This window comes from Thalassophryne amazonica, chromosome 15 (genome assembly GCF_902500255.1).
Source record: "Thalassophryne amazonica chromosome 15, fThaAma1.1, whole genome shotgun sequence".
In the NCBI taxonomy this organism is placed as follows: domain Eukaryota; kingdom Metazoa; phylum Chordata; class Actinopteri; order Batrachoidiformes; family Batrachoididae; genus Thalassophryne; species Thalassophryne amazonica.
The window spans coordinates 6,133,435-6,155,409 of NC_047117.1; the positions used below are offsets into that span (position 1 = coordinate 6,133,435).

The window sequence follows — 21,975 nt, forward strand, 5'->3', positions numbered from 1 at the left end:
TTCTCACATTTTGGGGTGGAACCATGTGGGTTCCATTTCTGGTTCCACTATTTTGTGGCCCAAAACAGGAACCAGAGTTAGATGTGTGAACCGGAATCAAACCTGATCCACGCTAACAGAGTAGAGACTCTGATTACTTCACTCCAACGATAAGCAGCTTTAATGATACAGTATTTAAACTGTAATTACAAAATGCAGCTTCTGACAAAGTGGAATTAGTCTCTAAACTTTCTCCAAGAAGGAAACAAAAGTAACTTTCTGGACCGTTGACTTTTCACTGGCAGCGTCGCTCAGTGAGGAAGCAGAAACTGGATGAAAACCATCCAGTTTCTGCCGAGTCATTGTGAGTCAAGCCACAGAAACGGAACCCAAAACAATCCGAGTCCAGCTTTTTCGGTTCCACCCCCGCACATAGCTGCCGGGTGGTTCCAGGTAACAAACGGAAACTTTCTGGGAAACAGAATCAGGAATGTGAGGCTGGGATAAATGGTCTCGCCAACGCCGGCCTCATTAAAGCTTTCCAGTTAAAGGGAAACACACCGATGATACAAAAAGCTTTTAAATGCTACCAATTGAAGCCCTTAACAGGAACTCAACAGCAGTGTCACTACGGGGTTTTTTTTTTTTTTTTGGGGGGGGGGGGGGGTGCAGAATGTACACAGCAGATGTTCTTTGTGTTATTTCACAGGAAGGAAACATCAGGACAAACATTCAAACTGGAATCAAACTAACAACCTCATTGTCAGATGGATGGTTCGAGGTTTCAAACTCCATTTGTTGTGGTTTGTGAAGAGCTTCTTTACTGTACGAGATCCTGAGACTCCGTTTGCAGCGCTGACAGTTTTCCCTCACTTTAAGACGGTGAACGTGTTTCTCAGCAGCGGACATTTCAATGTTTCAGCCATAAACACACGATTAGCGCCACTCAAAACCACTTTCAAACCATACAAGGGTGATTCTTAGACTACGGGCACTTATTATGTCCTTTGATCATATTGTATGAAAAACAGAAAAAAGGGGAAATTTCACACTTTTATAGTTATCTTTACAATGAAAGTGTGTTAAGAAATTTGTTCTAGTAGTCTATGATGACTTTTTCACCTTTTTTCAGCATCATTATATGCGAGTATTGCCGTTTTGTGCTTGTCCCACACCCAGACTTTTGATCTTCAATGATAAAAATGAATGGTAAAGAAACGTTTTTTCTAATGTTTTAAAATACCTCTGAATAAAATATCAGTAAAATAATCAAAACATAATTGGGGTATTCAATGTCATACAACTGTTGTGATTTTTTTAAACAGAATGTAGTTGTCCCACACTATTGCCGTAATTTCCACCACAACACTGTAATGTCCCTTTAAACAGTTTGTATGAAAGATTGTTTGGGTAGTTTCTATGGAGATAAACAGTGACATCAGAGCACATGTATATAGCGCCAAATCACAACAAACAGTTGCCCCAAGGCGCTTTATATTGTAAGGCAATGGTGTGGTGGAAATTACATTTACAAGGCCAATAGTGCCCGTAGTTAAAGAATCACCCATAACTGGAAGGATTCACTTTGTTCTGACAGACTATAAAAACCAACTTACAACTGATAATCTAACATACTTTATCTGTTGTGTGTTTTCTGTTTAAATTCAGAGAATTTTGGAATTTTGCTGCAATTGGCCTGTGCAGAGAGGAGAGATGTGGGGATGTCAGGAGAAGGATGCTGAGGATGGAGGCAGGGGTGCCGAAAAGGGGAGAATAAGACGAAGGATTCTAGGGGCCCATTAAAGCCCCAAATACAATTATAATACTGACAAAAAAATATGGGGTGTGGCCCAGTAAGATTTCTTTTCATGGGGCCCAAAATTCCTGGTGGCGCCCCTGGATGGAGGTGCTAGTTAATGTCAAAGAGAAGGTTTATGGATTCACTGAGGGAGAAGACAAGGTGAGATGGAGAAGGATGATTTAAGAGCAAACAAAAGAAGAATTTAATTAAAAATGCAGAACGACCCATCTGGTGTCCGTTAAAAAAAAAGGAAAAAAAAAAACCCTTGGACACTGATATCGCGCTGCAATCATCCTGGAAAGTTCAACAGGGATGGAAAAATGGTTATCAAACATAAATTCAGAGAAAAAAATGGACAGTGAAAGCAATGCAATGCTGACAGCGTCGCCTCCTAGTGGCAATACGAACCCTGCGATCAGCAACAAGGCTTCACAAGCAATTTGACAGACAGACAGACCTGTCTGTCTTTATTTTTATGTTGTGGCTACTGCGTGTTAAAAGATGGCCCCAAAAAATTAAGTTGACTCTTCCTCACCTGAATCTATCAGAATCCAAGATTTCAGGATTGAATATGCTGCCGTTTCTACGCAGTTGGCTTTGGGAATTTTATGTAACCACTAACTATTTATCCACGACAGCAAAGAAAATTAAAATGATATGGCAGCATGCAACTGTCTGTATTACTCAACCACGTAATTACTTTATAAATGTTAAATTGTCTTTGTGTGTGTGTGTTGGGGGGGGGGTCTTATCCAAAAACTGTTTCCACAATCAGCAAGTTGAATTTAACCGATCACCAGAATAAATTGAATTCAGTGGAGCCCAAGAAAGGGCACAGAAAGTGTTTTTAACTTCACTCTTCCAGTTCTACTGTTTGGAAAAAAGGACTCTGAGGTCGTGTTTATGGTAAACGTGTGTGAGGCTGAAACCTAAAAATGTCCAAACAGCGCTGCTGCTGTCGACCCATCTGAACTGGCTCAAGAGCACAACCTCATTTTTGTTTCCACGTCAGGCTGATGGGAAAGTTTGGTTGAACGCACTCAAACTCAGGATGTATCAGGTCCAATCTGTGCAGGTTGAGTTGATCACCTTCATGAAGTCCAATCCTGTAGGTTTCTTCTTAAAAACAACAACAACAAAAAAAACAATTCATAACCAAAACCAGACTGGATTGGACCCTGTAAAGGTGCAGCTGAACCAGATTTCGTCAGGTCTTTGGTGTCAGATTGACAACGCGAGCGCTGAGCGCTGCGTTCACCAGCAGCAACGTTCCAAACTGTGACTGCTGCAGTGGAACGTCAGGAACTCCGTGTTTACAATACCAGCATACAATTCCCAGAAATCAAAGGACACAGAAACTACAAGGAGAAAAAGGGCCTGAAATCAACGTGTCCATGAAGAGTTGAAGGCCAAACGCTCTTCCTGTAATTCAGACTGCGAGTTTCCAATCGGAGTGGAAAACAGTGTTACAACAGCAGCTTTGGAACGCAGCCCAGACGAGAGCTTGTCAAGGCTGAAAAACAGTGAATAGTTTTGCTCACAGCCGCTCCTTATATTTCCCAGAAACGATGTTCACAGAACGCAGTGCAGCTACTGTTTCCACGTGAAGACGTCAGTCTGGAGACAAAACTTTTTTTTGGAGCTGGATATGTGATACAACCCAACACAGGCCTGCAGTTCTTCTTCCAAGTAACGTGGAGTCGGGCTGGCCTGGGCGCCGTAGTCGCGGTTATGAGTTACCGTCTAACAGGGGTGATGATAATAACACAGGTCCCGGCAGCTTTAAGCTCCAGGCACTTCAGAAAGGCATCATTATGCAAACAAACAGCCCATTACACCAGAACGCGCTCACAAGCCAAATGCAGTCAGTAGTTCAATTCCGATGCCTCCTCTAGTGCGGCATCCACACTAAGCCGGCTGAGTGTTAACGCGCGGTAGTGATGCGAGTGTTCGTGGAGAAACACAGCTGAACTTAGTGTTTTGGTCTCAAAGACGTTTCAACACCAACGACCTTCTTCAGCTGAACAAACACGTTTGAGAGTGACATTGATTTTAAGGTTGCCCATTGGTTGGATTTACTGCTGCAGTCAGCTAACCGGCTACGTTACCCTATATAAACCCCGAGACACTAGCATGAAGCATATACAGTAGTGTTCAGAATAATAGTAGTGCTATGTGACTAAAAAGATGAATCCAGGTTTTGAGTATATTTCTTATTGTTAAATGGGAAACAAGGTACCAATAGATTCAGTAGATTCAGGAGAAAAAAGGGGTCCAACCTGTGGCTCCAGGGTCCCTCGGGACTTGTCTGAGGTGATCTGGGGGTCTCCACCCGACAGAACAACACTGAAGTCTTCATATTATATTTAAGATGAAGTCTGTAAATATCTGATAAGAAAATGAATAAACCGACTGTCACCCAAATGACAAGTATAATAATGTCAAACAATCTGTAACCTCATGTCTGAGTTCATGAAAAAAACGCCACATATGGAGACAGGTCCGGGTTCTTCAAAAACCTGTAATACAGTAGTGTTCAGAATAATAGTAGTGCTATGTGACTAAAAATATTAATCCAGGTTTTGAGTATATTTCTTATTGTTACATGGGAAACAAGGTACCAGTAGATTCAGTAGATTCTCACAAATTCAACAAGACCAAGCATTCATGATATGCACACTCTTAAGGCTATGAAATTGGGCTATTAGTAAAAAAGTAGAAAAGGGGGTGTTCACAATAATAGTAGTGTGGCATTCAGTCAGTGAGTTCGTCAGTTTTGTGGAACAAACAGGTGTGAATCAGGTGTCCCCTATTTAAGGATGAAACCAGCACCTGTTGAACATGCTTTTCTCTTTGAAAGTCTGAGGAAAATGGGACGTTCAAGACATTGTTCAGAAGAACAGCGTAGTTTGATTAAAAAGTTGATTGGAGAGGGGAAAACTTATACGTAGGTGCAAAAAATTATAGGCTGTTCATCTACAATGATCTCCAATGCTTTAAAATGGACAAAGAAACCAGAGACGTGTGGAAGAAAACGGAAAACAACCATCAAGATGGATAGAAGAATAACCAGAATGGCAAAGGCTCACCCATTGATCAGCTCCAGGATGATCAAAGACAGTCTGGAGTTACCTGTAAGTGCTGTGACAGTTAGAAGACGCCTGTGTGAAGCTAATTTATTTGCAGGAATCTCCCGCAAAGTCCCTCTGTTAAATAAAAGATGTGTGCAGAAGAAGTTACAATTTGCCAAAGAACACATCAACTTGCCTAAAGAGAAATGGAGGAATATTTTGTGGTCTGATGAGAGTAAAATTGTTCTTTTTGGGTCCAAGGGCCTCAGACAGTTTGTGAGACGACCCCCAAACTCTGAATTCAAGCCACAGTTCACAGTGAAGACAGTGAAGCATGTTGGTGCAAGCATCATGATATGGGCATGTTTCTCCTACTATGGTGTTGGGCCTATATATCACATACCAGGTATCATGGATCAGTTTGGATATGTCAAAATACTTGAAGAGGTCATGTTGCCTTATGCTGAAGAGGACATGTCCTTGAAATGGATGTTTCAACAAGACAATGACCCCAAGCACACTAGTAAACGAGCAAAGTCTTGGTTCCAAACCAACAAAATTAATGCCTCACAGATGTGAAGAAATCATAAAAAACTGTGGTTATACAACTAAATACTAGTTTAGTGATTTACAGGATTGCTAAAAAAGCAGTTTGAACATAATAGTTTTGAGTTTGTAGCGTCAACAGCAGATGCTACTATTATTGTGAACACCCCCTTTTTGACTTTTTTTTACTAATAGCCCAATTTCATAGCCTTAAGAGTGTGCATATCATGAATGCTTGGTCTTGTTGGATTTGTGAGAATCTACTGAATCTACTGGTACCTTGTTTCCCATGTAACAATAAGAAATATACTCAAAACCTGGATTAATCCTTTTAGTCACATAGCACTACTATTATTCTGAACACTACTGTAAGAGTCTACGACTTCTCCTGCATGGGACCCCAGTCTGTAGCAGGTTACTTCTCCAGTCAAGGCTGGTACCCATGTACCACTGGGTACCAGCGTAGCGCTACCTGCTCTGCTAGCTAACAAGCTAAACCACAACAAAGCAGCTGAAAAAGCAGATTGTTTATATTAACTGATGAGGAACGCAGAGTAATTTCAGCACATGGGAAGCTCAAGATTAGAAAAACATGATATCCTTCCAGAGTTGAGCCCAGGTGTCATCGTCATGGTTATGCACACCTGAAGGTCACGACCCAGAACTGTGACAAACCAGCGTGTAAAGATCATCATTTTATGATGATGTGTGCATCATGAAGCGGCACGCCCACAGCACAACTTTAGCCTGCCCGTAGAAGAACTTTAGCACAGCCTTGGTGCTTTCTGAAAACCACTCGGTGACAGTGCGTACGACGTTACGGGCTCCGTGTATATGGGATGGGATCCAAATGTAAGGGATTATTAAAGTATGGCAACATTTACGATGGAAAAAACATTTTCAAAATCGCGCTTCAGCACAATGACAAAGCCCTTGAAGCTTTTCCAGGGCTTCACACCAAGACCCTCCAGGATGCACATGTGTAACACTGAGAACGGGACTTTAACACGTTATGCTATGCTAGGCTAACGGACGTAAAAATCTGCTTTTATACTCGAAGTCCACAGTGAAAAAAGTCTTGAAGACCAAAAGGAGAAGTCCAGCTGCTTTTGTTTCAACGATTAGACGCCCACATCCACGATTTAAGGTCCTCTGCCTGAAGACCTCCACCCACACGAAAACACCAAAACAATATCTGCCAAATCTCGACTTCTGAACCGCATTCTTAACAAGTTCACGGATCCAGGATTCTGTGAGAATGAAAACTCAGGTTCAAACCCAGTGAAAGATTCTTTATGTTTACTTCCAGAGTAAAAGGAAGTAGATTTTCCGAATGGAACAGATCATATTACATCAGGATCCTTTTTTTTTTTTTTTTGCATCATTGTGATCCATTTTTCATTGATATTATTCAGAAAAGCATGAATTCAGTTCCAGACCGGCCTGGAAGACTATAAATGTGCCCGACCCAGTGGACGGATCAACACACGAGTTGTTGTCGAAACGGTAAATTTGGTCTTTTTCAACGATGTCATCCGTGTGCTGCAAATTTTAAAGAATCTAATCTGACAGTCACCAGATGACTGACATCAGGATATCTTCCTCATATAGATCAGGTCTGAAGCAGCCAATTCTACGGTATCTTATCACAGCAAATTTTTAAATGGTAATCTAAAATACAGCCAGATTTTTCTGTCACTGTGATTCTATTTCCTTCGAGTTGCCCCAAGTGCAGAAATTGCTGCCGGTGTGAAGCCAGAAACCCGACACGACACTGGCTTAGTGTGGATGCAGAGTCAGATTTGCACCCCCCATCATTCAGTAGCACCACAGTGAAACAACCGAGATCACAGCTCGGGTCCAAAGTCCTGACCAACCACTTCTCAAATGATTCCAGGAGTCTTTTTGTGTATTCTGGAGGATCTGCAGCTCTACGAAGGTGCTTAGTTGCTCTTACCACAGTGCAATTCAAATGGTCCTTGACTATATATTTTTTTATGTCCAATAACATTTAGAGACCTTGGACAGCTTGGTCTGTAGCTTTAGCAAAGACCACAGAAGAAGAAAGGCAGCGTTTAAAGACTGGCGCCCACTATGTGGGCTGTGGCATCGCCAACAACAACAACAAAAATTTAACTTATTTGCTTTCTAGATCTACAAGTGTTTCTACTTGTCATTGCAATTCAGGAAGGTGCGCTACACAGTAAGGTCAGGGGTCGAGAGGAGGTCGAGGTGGGGCGGGGGCACTGAGGAGAAGCCACGGAGCCAAACGCTGACCCAATTATCAGCTGTCCGTCACGCCGCCAGGTCGACGACGCTCAGGAATCAACGCATGCTTCAAAGACACCGTGAAACAGACGGTGTTATTCCTGATTAAAGTGCCGCTTTGTTGGGACACGACAAAGACCCGTCATTCTAAAGTCCAATTCAGCAGCAGCGCCCCCTATGTCAGTGTTCAGCTCTATGTCATAGATCCTGAAACATTAATACTCTGTTAGCGCGTCAGTTTTACCAGCTAGAGGGGTAAACACAGACCATTATTACTGAGAAGGATGATTTCCCATAATGCCGCAGTCGTAACTGCTTGTCCCGCATGCACGGAGTAGCTAATGCTACGCCGCCGCTTGAAACTGTGTGGGAAATGATTTTCTTCTGTTTGCAGTTCTGCCCACTTTCAAGTTGACCAATCAAACCAGTGCTATACAAAATGGCTTTTACACTGCCCCCTACTGGTGACACATGCAGCACTGCATTAAGTCAACTGGTTTTCTAATGTTCTGAGCCGCTGCTTCACGGCGTCTTTAAAAATTAATTATGGATAAAAATGACAAAAAAAATCTCTCACATTTCATTTGTTTTAAAATAAAACGAGTTGGCAGCATTTTAGAGTCCAGACGCTTCTGGACTTTCTTTGGTCAGTTTGAATTAAGGTGCACTTTTTCTCTTTTGTTTTGCTTTGGGGGCGTGGCAGGGTGGGAGGTGGGGCTTTTCCCACAACAATCCCTTTCCAACAGCTGCTGACTGCTCGGGGCTGCTGCGCGGCTTGTTGGGTGTCAACACCGACATTCTGACGCCGGTTCAATTCACACGCTACGCGGTGCAGCTACAGGAGCCACATTAAACACACCCACCTTTTTGTTTGTCAGGCCCAAGCTCCTCCCACTTCCTCCATCCTCTGTGCCCCCCCTGCCCTCAGCTCGCTAGCGGCCCCCCTGCTGATGACTACGGCCATCTACAAAACAGTGCAATGTCTATTCATAGGCACAACGGGATACAAATACAGCACACAGAGGGGGAGGGGCACGTGCTCATGCACAACACACAGACGCGCCCACACACACACACACACACATTACACACACACACGGCAACAGCAGCAGCTCTGGGTTGGTGCAGACTGGTGCAGCGGTGAAGAGGGCTGCTGGTCAGAAAGCGCCAAGTTAGCGCCACTCCTCCTCATTCCCACTGGCGCCGCCTCTTCAGCGAGAGCGCCCGTCTGGCGTCGAGAGGCCCGGGTGGTGGCAGTCGGTACTGATGGAGGGGGAGGGGAGGGGGGCAGGTGGGTGAGCCGGGTCACTGTATCCGCTCCTCCTCTCCTCCCTGCGGAGCCTCTTTGCGTTGGGTCTGACCGCCTGCGCTGGCCGCCAAAATCCTCTGCACGAAGTCTTTGGTCCGTCCGGCCACTAGGGGGCCTGCAGTTATTATGGACAGAAATTAGAAAAAAAAAAACAACAAGCTCCTTAGATCCACATATATTTATAGAGATTTAAGAACGGAACCACATTAAACACAAAGTCTGAATCACTGCAGCCAACAGTGATGAAAATATCGCACAAACACGATTCACTCCTCAGTCCGGGAATGTGAGAGTTCTCGCACATATGAGAGTCTGCAGATGTGCTGTTATCGCACATTTTAGTACCATTAACAAAAGTACTGATGGGGGCGCTGTTGTGCGCTGATGAGACACAGTAACGCGGGGTGGCAGAGGGAGGAGTTATGAAGTCTCATGACTTAGTTTGAGGTAATTAAAGCCGAATTGGTTCAATAGTGCAGAATTTTAACTTCCTTGTGTGTGTGAGTCTGTTTTTGTAACAGATCAAAACCCTGACCGGTTGAAGTTGTTCATTAATTCGGTAGAATCAGCAGGTCGGCCTGCAGCAGGCTTTCCTCACAAACACTGAGCGTGCACGACGGAGGCAAACGAGGGAAGCCACCAAGACACCAGGGACGACGTCCAGGTTTTAGCAGCATTGACCGGAGAGACGTTTGCTGCTTCTCAACAGAACTGCACGGACAAAAACAAAAACACATTCAATGTAGAAGCGCCGCTTTGCCAGAAGGCACATGGGAGACTCTAGGCTGAGTTTCACCATGTCAAATCTGGGAACGCACACTGATGCGTCTGTGACACCACGACGGCAACATAAGCACCCCCCGGCCTTCAACACGCATGCCGGATCACACACAGAGAAACGGCCCACACGGCCAACAGGTCGAGGCAGATGAATTTCACCCGTTTGAAATAAAAAATAGTCTTTAATGAATGGCCAAACTCCCCGTCAACTGTCAGTTATTACCACTGTGTATTTTGGCAGAGATTTTACTGTGTCGCGCTCACCGCTGGACTCTCGGAGGATGTCTTCCAGGCGCTGCGTCATGCCTCGCTCGTCTGTGTCTTCTTCCTCGCTGCTCTCCACTCGCTGTCGGATCACTTCCTTTATCTGCAGCAGCGCGCCGAGCAGGTTCTCTGTCCAAGAAAAACACCATCAGCTGCTTATTTTGGGGGTGTGGGGGGGCGATTACACAACTGTAAAATCAGCACGATGATGCTCAGACAGGGGCGTGGCCACTGGAACTGAAGCTACGATCGGCCGATTGATAGAGAACAAAGAGTTCAGCTGGTTTGCTTCGAGTTCAAACTGAGTCTCTTTGGGTTTTTGTGCTGCAGCCTGAATGAAGTCAGATGTGCGAAGAAGTCGGCACGGGTGCAGCTTCAGTTCACAGAGCTTCAGCCAAAAATATTCGTTTTAAAAATTGAAACCGCTAAAACGTTCTTTTATTACGTGCAGCGTGCACTCAGAACTAAATTAATGTGCCTGAATGATACACATGATGTTTTGCACGTGGACCTGATTTTAAGGGACCGAATGTAATCACACAATAGATGTTGCGGGGTTTCAGGCAGTGGTGGCTCCGGTCGGTTTTGTTTAGGTGGGGCTGTTTTTACACTGCAAAAAAGGGGTGTCCAAAATCAAGATAAAAGCACTAAATCTGAGGGAAAAGGTGCTCAAAATAAGTGAAATGATCTGTCCATGCGGCCCAGGATAATTTCACTTGACAACATTTCTTGAATCAAGATTGTTAAAACTAGAATGAAGATTAGATTGTAAAGCTGAACACTTAAAATAAGAAATTAACTCTTATAACAAGATAATTTATCTAACACTTCTAAATTTAAGTTTTTTTTATTTTATTTTGGTAAGAAGCAAATCATTTGCAGTGTAGTTTTAGAACAATGGGATTCGTAGCAAACATTTAGGAGTAGGAGTCGGGTACAATTAGTTAAACCTAACAGCTAGCGTTAGCTTATTGAACCGGCTGCAGCACCGTTTGTCATAGCTAACAATATAGTCGGTTCTGTTCTGTTTGGTTAGCTAACGTTAATATACACTTTTGTTTCCATTTGTTGTTATATGTACTTGTTAATACCGTTATTGTAGGGTTCAACAATGCTATTGTACTTTATACGCTAGTTACCCGCTTTGTTTTTCCTTGTTGGCTAGCAAGGTATGGTTGGCTAATTAACATAACGGTAGCTCATCTAGCTATAGTTAGCTTACTTTCATGATTTACACTTTTATTTTACATGATGTAGATTTTTAATGATTCTTCAGTTTATGGGTTTATTTAATAGATATTAACATATAGTATCCTATTTTGTGGTTTCCATTAGATAGCATATATAATATGTATTTTGTCTTCCTATAGTAAGCTAGTAGCGCGAACTTTAGATAGATACCTAAAACATATTACATCATGTTTCTATAATAAAATAACCATATTTATAGCTTAGCCTACTAGCTATAATTTAGTTTTACAACAAGTCTACATACTAGGTATATGTATAATACAATCTTCTCCTGTATTAATATGTAGGTTTTTTAATAGCTAACTCCTATAATATTATGAAGTACCTATATTTCTTGTATATGTTGTTTATTACCCTTACTGTGTAAATATCACTTATATACATGATGTCCATTTTCCTGAGCTGCTTGGGTGGGTAGGGAGAGTTCCCATGGGATAAAAAAGCTTTTCAAACCATCCCTGGATCTCAAGACCAGGCACCTAAATGGCTCAACTGTACTCTATTCTACACTTCTTTCTTTTTTTTTTGATATGTAGATATACCTTAGTATACACTAGCAGAGTTCTACCTTAGAATTGGAATGTATAATAGAAGATATACCTTTCATGTAAATATGCTAGGCTATGAAACTAAAGAAACTGACAAGCTAGAAGGGAACCACCTGCTCCTAATTTCTACCATGTACGTGATAAGATTATTCCCTGCAACAAGCACAGACATGGCCAGCAGATGGCAGACAACCACACCCGCTCCTAATTTCCATCACCCAATCAGCATCCTTCAGGCATCCAGTAGGTGGCAGACAGATCTATGGTATGTTGACCCCCCCCCCCCCCCCCCAAAAAATCACTTTTTGTATTGATCATGTGCATTAAAGTTAGCCAACATCTAATCAGTTAAATCAAAGTACTCTTCATGGGCGAGTCAAGGTGGCGGCCCCGGGTGGCACAGGTCACCTGATGCAACCATATTACTGCAAGCTGATTGGTTCACTGACTTCAACTGTTTATTTTCTGGTACTGATTTCACCTGTTAAAATTTGCATTTGCATTCTGTTTCCATTAGTTGTTAGCCATGAGGTCTGCGTGAGCAGCAAAGCCGCGCGAGGATCACTGCCCATTATATCGATCAGGGCTGAAATGTGATTCAGAAATGTCCGCACAGGGACTATTTCCTGGAATCAGTGCATCTCGGTGGCTGTGTGAGGATCAGGTAGCACGTGTCGCTGTGTACGGGGGTGAACACGCTATCAAAGCCGTCTGACTGTTAGGTTTTAGCCTCCCCCCCGCAAACCTGTGAACATCAGAAAAAGAGCAAAGTAATCAAAACTCTACATTCACCATAAGAATGGACCAAAAGCACTCAGAGATTCTCTTTACAGCTCACACACTTCACGACCACGATAGTCCCGCCTTTTAATTAACCACACACCAACTCAAACATTACATACACACATGGTTCCGAACGGAGCTTCTCTGCATTTCAACATCAAAGTCAACAATTCACATACAAACATAGTCACTGTGACAAAGAAGAGCTCAGGACATGACGCCTGAAGGCCACCATAACATCTATGTACTGTATAAGTAAATGGTCTCACCTCCAGGTTTGATATTGTGCCAGAATCAGGTGAATCTTTGTTTCCGCTCAGTTTTGCGCGTCCCTCATGCGGTGATTCTGTGCTGAGCACGGGCCCACAGATTGAGAACCGCTGGTGTTACGGTGGTGATGTTACTAGAACATGACTATTCTTCATCATAATCTCACATTTATCAATTCATGGAATCTCCAGCATGATGGAGAAAACAAAAATCATCATGTCAAGATATTTATGTACCCGGCTTGGTGTCTTGATTATAAACTACAAGAGATGCATCACCACGGATTTATTTAAAATGTCCTGAAAATGGGTGTATTTTGTCCGTCAGGGCCACTGTAGCCTCCCTGCCTGTGATTTTTCTTTTGTGCAGCAGCACATGGCGGGTGCGAGTGTGGGTGAAGGACCACAGTTGCCCTGACCATTGTGTTTCTCCTGGAAGTCCGCCCCAGAATCTCCATTTCTACACATACGTGTAGCGGCGGTGGCAGCAGAGCGCCAACAGCCTGCTCCGAAGCGTTCTGTGAAATCTGCAGCCAAGTGTACAAAAACACGTTTTGTGCTGATGCAAATTACAGCAAGAGAGCGTGAATGAGAGGGAATTAAAAAAGAGTTCCAGCAGGGAGGGAGCAGGAGGAGAAGAGGAAGCGAGGGCGTCTGTGTGCGTTTCAGCTTCCTGCCAAGACAACAAAAATAACGCTACGCTGGTGTCAGGAACGACTGGAATGTTGGAGGATAAGAAAAGCAGATAGACAAAAGGAGCTGGACACAGCTGGGACAGAATTTAAAAATCCAAAGCGGGAGAACCGACGAGGTGAAGGTAGACGGTGCCAGATTTGCAGACTACAGGTGTCACTTATCAGGATCAAATTCAGCTGTACTAAAATACGAAATGGGGCAAAATGGAGCCTGATAATCATGAAATGGGGTAAAATGTAACAAAATGAAGCAGACTGACTCCAAATATGAGTAAATATGATTCAATTAAGTACTTTTATTTAATTATTTTGAAGCGAAATGGAGCGAAATGGGGCCTGATAATAACAAAACGGGAGTTAAATGTAGCGAAATGCAGCGGACAGACCCATTGAATGACGTTTCATCTCTTGAACACCAGATGGCGCACTTGCCCCTACTACATGTACTAAGCACATCTCACAAAAAACAAAAGCCAAACAATTAAATACAAGTAATTATTTAGAATCAGTCTGGGTCACTCTGCTCCATTTCATTACATTTTACCCCCATTTTGTGATTATCAGCCCCCATTTTGCCCCATTTTGTCCATTTCGTATTTTAGTATGGCCCGATCAAATTTAATTAAACTCCCACAGGTTTGTTCTGTGTTACTATTAGAAATAAAGTTTTTGTTTTTTTCCCCTGGCACAGCCAGATCACATACTGGTGGCTGCACTGGGACAAATGATACAGGATGAGTATGTTTACATGACCATAATAATCAGATAACTGACGAGGCAGCACTGCATCTCGCTGTACTTCCGGAAAGAGTGCCGTTTGTTTTTCCTGCACCGTTTTGTGAACAGAGCACATAAACCACCAAAACATAAATAAAAGTACTTAATTTACTCGCATTTGGAGTCAGTCTGGGGTCAGTTTGTGTAAATCCTCGCACTCGCTGACAGCTGCAGCGCGCTGTTTACTGCCACTGTGTACATGTACACGAATGTCTCCGCGATGTTGTTTTTCACAGGCTGATCACACAGATATGTACTTTTTTGATTTTTCACAGTTATATACAACACTTACAAGCGTTTTGTTTTGATTTTAACAGGCTGCGTTTATGACTCGTGGCTGTGCAGGTGCACTAAACCTTCTCAGGGCTGCTGCTTTTACCCCGTCTGCATCAAAATGAACAGTTATCACTTAAAAACGAGTTGTCATAACACGAAATCACACTTGTGTAAACTTTGTAATTAATCTGTGCGTCCGTTCTTAATATTAGCAGCTACATTCCCATTCACACTCACACTGAGACGCTTCTAATGGTCACGTCACCGCTGTCGGAAACACATGATTACTTTGTTTTCAGAAGTCTCCGTAGCTGTTTGCTGTGAATGTCGTATACTTTGAAATTGGTCACGGCAGTGCACAAAGTAATCCCGGTGGATCATCGGATGGTCACTATGATTTTGGTGTGACGTCCTTTAACTCATTATGATGACTGCAAAAGTTAAAATTCTGACATTTCAGCTCATAATTATGACTTTGTATTTTCCACCATCATTCCATAATAGCCAGGTTATTTTTTGTTGTTGTTTATTTTTCATGTAGGAGACACCGGCTTCAGTTGGAATTAACAATGTCCCACAACAAAAACAAACCCTGTACATTTACGTCAACTGATTGATCATTTATAGATCGTGACAGCCTCGCTAACTTAGCCCAACCACTACAACAGTTAGCAGGTAGCTCGCTAACTATTTGTGTTAGGCTAACACGTGTTTATGGAAAACCATCAGGGATTCATCCAACATAATTGAACTTGTTACTGGAACTGTAGACGAAGAAGAAGAAAGTCGTCTGTGGGCCCTGAGGCCTGTTTGTGCCTGTACTTTTGATTGGCTCCATATTGAAGTTAAAACAGCGGCTGCAGGACCTTAAAGAAGTAAGTACGATTCCACTGTGACCATAAGTCACATTGTAGCTTCTTGTAGTGATCTGTGATTGGACAAAGGCTTTGCAGCGGGATGGAGTGCGGCAGGTGGACAGTACTCACCGTACTCCTGGTTGAGGCCCCACAACTTGATCTTGTTGGCTTCGTGCTGGGCCTTCTTCTTCAGCCGGCAGGCCCTGGAACCAAAGCAAAGAAATCACGGTCAATCTGTTTCCTGCCATCCACGGGAGGATACATTTGCACATGGTGAGAACGTCCCCCGTCTCTCCTTCACCACGATGTGATGCAGTGACTGGAAATGGATCCAGCCGGTTTGGTTTCAGGGTACTTTGGACTGAAGAAAGCTGAGACTGGAATCAATCAATACATTTTCAGAATGTATGCATCTCACGAGAACCGTTCACCACAGCAGCTTTTCTCTTTCTACTCAGACCTCAAGCGTCGGACAGAAAAGTCTGATTCTCTGGTACTACAGCTGGGTCCATAAGTATGTGGACAACACTGCAAACTGTGTAATTTTTCCTCTGTATACCAACACACTGGAGCCAAAACAATATGGTCAATATGAACTCGTAGAATCTACTTTAAGTATTAAAGGGTTTAATAATAATAATAATAATATTGCATTAAACTCTAACTTTAATACACTTCAACAAGCTGACCAGCCAACGGATTCAACAAAAGCTTCATTACTTGAAGCAGGTGACGGACACTGTGACTTTAACAGTCAGAAACCCCGTCTTCTGTTTTCTCTCCACCTCAGCACCGACTGTGTTTAATACATGTTCAGCATCAGAAAAATTCCCACAATCCCTCTCCTTTTTAATGTGCCTGAATAATGTCATCTCCTCCTCCCTCCGCTCCACCGCTGAACTTTTCCCGACCCTGCCTCTCCTCCTTAAACTCCGTCTGCCTCCTCAGTCCTGGTGTCGCAGACTGAACGGTCCCCCTAAAAATCGGCCCCCCTGATGATGCGGTTCACAGATTATTACCTCAATTCTGCTTCAAACTGCCTCCAGTCATCATCTATCTCAGCAACAATCATTTCACATAAAGTTAGCATTATTTCATCAGAAAAGGCGGCGGAAGTGATCAGAGCACCGTGGCTCAACGAGCAGCTAGCTGATGCGTTCACTGTGTGTCAGACATTTCAAAGCATCACGGAATTTCGCAGAGTTTCTGCATAAAATGGTCTTGTTTCTGCTTAAAGCTGACTTTAGAATGATTTAAGAGGTTTTACCTTTATCATTTGATGGTTAATAGTCCCATTAATCAATTTGACTGTTTTTGGGTGAAGAGACTCCGTCTCAGACATGCTGGCGTGGTCTGAAATGATGCATGTGCAGATGCAAAAGGTGGACCGATTTTTAGGGGTGGACCATTCAGTCTGCGACACCGGTTTCCTCTCATTCATCAGCCGCTTCCCAGCATGGAATCATTTCTCTTTTTCCATGCTTCCTTTTATCTTTCCTTCACTTTGTCATGCTAATGGTTAAAATGCAAACATCTACAACGGGTCCTACTAAACAAATGAAATGACATTTGTTTAAACAAAAGAAAAGAAAAAAAAAATCAACGCACAAGATATTTGAGAATCAGATGTCAGCATGACTATAAAAAAACTCAGCACTGCAGTACTTCCTCAGATTACACCTTACATTTGCTTTCCATAAATCCTAGAATCAGTGTGGAAAGTTTTCCGGTAATAACTAGATTTTCAGACATTTGCCTGCACTGATGCAGTTTAGGACCATTTTTTGCCATCTTTGAAGCAGACCTTCCAGAAATTTGCGAAGCCACGATTTCAACAATTAATTCAACATATTAATATATAAATGGTAAATGTCCACCAGGTGGAGATATTGCTACATTTCGAGAACTCTGATTACAGGCTGCTGTGGGACATGATGAGCAATCTGTCGCTCATATTCATAGATATATCTAGATACACACAGACATCTTGGTAGAATTAACTGTTGAAATCCTAGCACTGCAAATTTCTGGAGGGACTGCTAAAAGTAGCATTCACAGTCGTTTATAATAACAGTTTCTTAACAACATGGTAATATATGAAAATTTGCAGAAAGTGTATTTTGTCTGGACCAAAATGAACCCAAGCACGACATTTCAAGAAAATGCAATCATGAGATAAATTCAACAAAAGTATGACAGCTTCTGGGGACGCTGGCTCTATCAGCTTTTGTTTAGTCATGGCAACAGGCACAGTTTTTTTTGTATGCTAAATGGCTGTTCACATCGTGCAATACCAGACTGTCTATAAAGCAAAAGAAAAAAGAATTATAGTGAATTTTTTAAGGTTAAATTACCTCTGCAAGGAGTGCATTGTCCCATTGATAGCACAGCTAGTGCTAAATTAATTCTATTAGAATGCTAAATCTTAGTGATTAAGGTTTTTTTTTTACCCAGTTGGTGCAACATAGGTGAGTCCTTTATATTGTAGACATGGCCTTTGTGTCATTGAGATGGAAAAAAAACAAAAAAAAAAACAAACAGCCATATTAGTTCATAACGGCTTAAAGAAAACACTAAAAGTGGTTAGCATCAGCATATGCTAATGGTTAGCGTAGACTTAAGCTAATGCCAACTGTTTGCAATAACGGAAGTTATCATGAGCTAATGTGCTAATCTTAACCACTAACATGTGACTGCACATGCTAACGCTATACGCGGTTAGCATTTTCCTAAATACGGTCTGCTAATAGTCAAACATGTTATATCATTGTAATATGTAACAATACACACAGTCATTCCACAAATTTAATCCCTGCACACCGAGGGGGGAAAAAAAAAATAAAGAAAATACCTGGAGGCCAGCTTGTTCTTCTCTTTTCTGGACCGGGCTCGGGCCATGGCAGGCAGCTCGTTGACCGGGCCCATGCCATCGATGGCGGCGTTCAGCTTCTGTAGCTGCTCCCCGATGTTGTGGAGCTTCTGCGGGTTTGGCGTCAGGTCACTGGCATCCGTCTTGCGAGCTTTGCGTCGTCCTTTTTTACCTGCACGCAGTCAAAATCTTGCAGTTAAAGTAAATATGTTGTTTTTTATGTCTTCTTCTTATGGGTGAAAACAATACGAAACGCGGATTATCCAGAGTAATGAGAATAAATCACCACTGAAGGCAAACTGCTGCCTGATTCCTTAAATGATTGATTTTCAGAGCCGTGACCGCCACAAATCTAATTCTTTGTCTTCATCTCCACCGCATTTAGTTTAAACCTGAAATCTCCCAGACACACTGAGAAGGTCCACAAGTCCTGGCTCCACTCTTATTTGTATTAAAAAAAAAGCATAAAACAATCATTTTTACATCATATTTGTCTCTGCGTTGTTACAATGACTGCTGACCTGTGATCCTATTCTTTGTGCCTGCTCACTAATCTCTGCTCACTAACTTTTGATCATGTTCTTTGAGCCTGATAAGAGACTTTTGATCCTGGTGTTTGATTCTTAATGATGACCTCTGCTCCTATTCTGTGAGCATGATTACTAATCTGTTATCCTGGTCTTTGATCTTGATTTCTGACCTTTGATCATCATCTTTGATCCAGAATGCTAACCTGTTTTCTTGGTCTTTGTTCCTGATTTCTGACCTTTGATCCAATTCTTTTGCCCTGACTGCTGACCCCCTCCGATTTTTCATCTTTGATCCTAAACTTTGATCTTGATTGCTGACCTTTAATCTTGATCACTCATCCTTGCTGAGGTTATAATTAGGATCACAGATCATTAAAATCCCACCTCAGGTCAGATCACAGGAGTCTTATTTTATCAATCAATCAATCAATCAACTTTTTTCTTATATAGCGCCAAATCACAACAAACAGTTGCCCTCAGTAAAAGGTACTTAGTTACTATCAGATGAACCATTAGTTAGTTATTCAATAATTTAAGTTCGTCAGCTACTCTCAGGCATTCAGTTAAATAGTTACTTTTACTCAGTTAGCTGCAAACAATTAGTTATTCAAGTTCAAGTAGTTTTATTGTCATTTCAACCATATACACAGTGAAACGAAACAACGTTCCTCCAGGACCAAAGGTGCTACAAAGAATATTATTATTGTTTATCACGATAAACAATAATAAATACAGGTAAGCAGTAAAGTGCGGTTGTGACCATTTTATAAAGTGAAAAGTGTGGCAGCAGTTATTGACCATAAACACTGCACTCTTAAAAGATGAGATTGTGTGTGTGTGTGTGTGTGTGTGTGTGGCTGTTCAGACCAGACTCTGATTGTTGAGGAGTCTGATTGTTTGGGGGAAGAAGCTGTTGCTAAAGACATTATTATTTTTTCTTTTTTAAAGGTCTTTTAGCAGGATTTTTGCTTGATAATATTTTTTTGCACAGTCCTATGAATAACGCAGCATCTCGTTAACGGCGTGTTGGGCTGCAGAGCGTCCTCACCCTCACGGCGGTACAGCGTGCTGGGCAGCGTGCTGGAGCTCCACGACAGAGACCAGTGGACGTCTCCGCCCAGCTTCTTCTTTGTGGCCGACTCTCGAGCGCGTCGGTATTCCCAGAAGCAACGACGCTTTGACGGCCGTTCGCCAGCCTGCCTGGCTGGCTCCGCCTCCACCTCTGCAAACACAAACACGGGTACTCAGTGAGGTAACTCGGTCCCTGGGAGAACTCATCCTGGGTTAAGGACTCGGTCCAGGGTTTTTTGTTTTTTACATTAAGTACAACAAATTTATGCAAAATTTATGTATGAGGTGAATTTTACCTTGGAATGAATCTGCAGGAAATCCTATGTGCCCCCCCCCAACACACACAGTATGATGACCCGAGTGTTTAACTGGAGGATGATGTTTTGTTACATCAAAAACATTCCAGTTTGTTTCATGCATTGTGAATATTCACATTTGCATTTTTCATGGAAAATCTCACAATTTGAAAGCTCTTCTGTAACATGGAAAACCTTGGAGGATCTGGGAGGGTGGACCAACATCAAAGGAAGATCCAGAAATTTTTTCCCTACTTTCCTAAAATTGTATTTTTTTTTTTTTGGTCTTCTACAACAGTAAAAAATACCCGAAGCTGTCACGAGTTAGAGCTTCATTTTTCTATGAATAAACACACAGAGGATTTAATTAGCCGCAGTTGACAGGGTTTTTCTCAGGGTCAACACTCCTTTACACACACACACACACACACACACACACACACACACACACACACACACACACACACACACACACACACACACACACACACACACACACACACACACTGGGGCCTGGTTGTCATGACGAGCCAACATACTGCATGTGGTATATATGAACACACACATACAAATTTTTTTTTACCCTTTTAAATTAAAAGACACACAAGAAAAAAGAGCACCGGCTTCAGCTCACCTCACTCAGGTTTTTACTTCAGTAAAATATCTGAACGTTTTCTCCATGAAACAGCTGTAATTACAGCGGACAGCGATTTACAGCAGGGATTTCCCCCCCCCCCCCCCCCCACCCTTTCTTAATGTTGCAAATTAAACTGACCACATTTTCCTCATCAGTATGACATCATCACACACTTTATGTTCTGCACGCCAGGAATTTTTTCATATTTGTTCCCAGTGCAAACCAGCAGATGACCAAAATTTTGGATTTTAATGACTTGTTGGGAGAATTTGGGGTTTGACACATCATCTTCTGCAGTGTGTGTGTGTGTGTGTGTGTGTGTAATACAGTCATACGCTGGTGTGTAGCAGCGTCTGTGGTGTGAAGCATCGCAGCTTGTTTTCTGGATTAAAACCAAATTCTGAGTTTTTTTACTCGGAATATTAACGCTCTCCCCCAGCCGGCCGTAAACACAGTAAAAAAGTATTATTATTAATATTATTATTATTACTTATGTCACTCCATAAACATTACCGGTGACAAAAACACATTCCACAGCCACAAGATTAGCTCAGTTCTGGACTCCAGAGTTTGCTGTAATTTCTAAACACTTCCTTCCTTGATTCCTAAGAGCTGGTCTCAAACAAAACTTATCAGTTAGTGGAAACCGCGGGAGGAGGAGCTTAAAATCCAAAACGTCTGGTGTCCAAAACTCAACTGTAAGTCTGTCATGAGAAAGTTTTAAAAAGAATTTAAGTGGCAGACGTAGTGATATTAGTGTATAAACATACATTTATAGACTAAATTTTTTTACTATACTTTTGGATTTTTATAGGACGTAAATTGAATTTAAGGAACAAAAAAGCTGCTGAGGGTTTAAGAATAAGATTAACTTCATTTAAATAAATAATTTCTTTCAGGATAAATAAAGTCCTTTCTTATTCTTGATCCTGAAGGAAATTGTTTTGCCAGTTTGTTTTTTTTTAAGACTTTTGCAAAAGTTGTTCAAAAATATTTCACATAACTTAACTGAATAACTCTGTTCATTATGTATTCATCCATCATATATAATTCTGTTGTTTTATTTGATTGACATCATATACTGGACAATGTCCATAA

At 42.1% G+C, this 21,975-nt stretch overlaps 1 protein-coding gene and 1 long non-coding RNA gene across 3 annotated transcripts in view; one reads left to right on the top strand and one right to left on the bottom strand.

Annotated features, from left to right (window-relative positions):
• The first annotated feature begins 1,546 nt into the window (after positions 1 to 1,546).
• Positions 1,547 to 15,862, top strand: LOC117526025. The gene is made up of 4 exons (XR_004565194.1): positions 1,547 to 2,017; positions 5,918 to 5,923; positions 10,047 to 10,053; positions 15,851 to 15,862. It is a non-coding gene; the product is annotated as an uncharacterized LOC117526025 (long non-coding RNA).
• The window catches only part of LOC117526021 (CREB3 regulatory factor-like), a 50,108-nt gene continuing 35,492 nt past the window's right edge, over positions 7,360 to 21,975 (bottom strand). For both annotated transcript variants that reach the window (XM_034188010.1, XM_034188011.1), the window contains 5 exons: positions 19,922 to 20,095; positions 18,326 to 18,515; positions 15,604 to 15,677; positions 10,019 to 10,147; positions 7,360 to 9,089 (listed from right to left, as the gene is read on the bottom strand). In XM_034188010.1, coding sequence (XP_034043901.1) covers positions 8,971 to 9,089; positions 10,019 to 10,147; positions 15,604 to 15,677; positions 18,326 to 18,515; positions 19,922 to 20,095 — 686 coding nt within the window. In that variant the 3' untranslated portion in view covers positions 7,360 to 8,970. The remainder of the gene's footprint in view (positions 9,090 to 10,018; positions 10,148 to 15,603; positions 15,678 to 18,325; positions 18,516 to 19,921; positions 20,096 to 21,975) is intronic.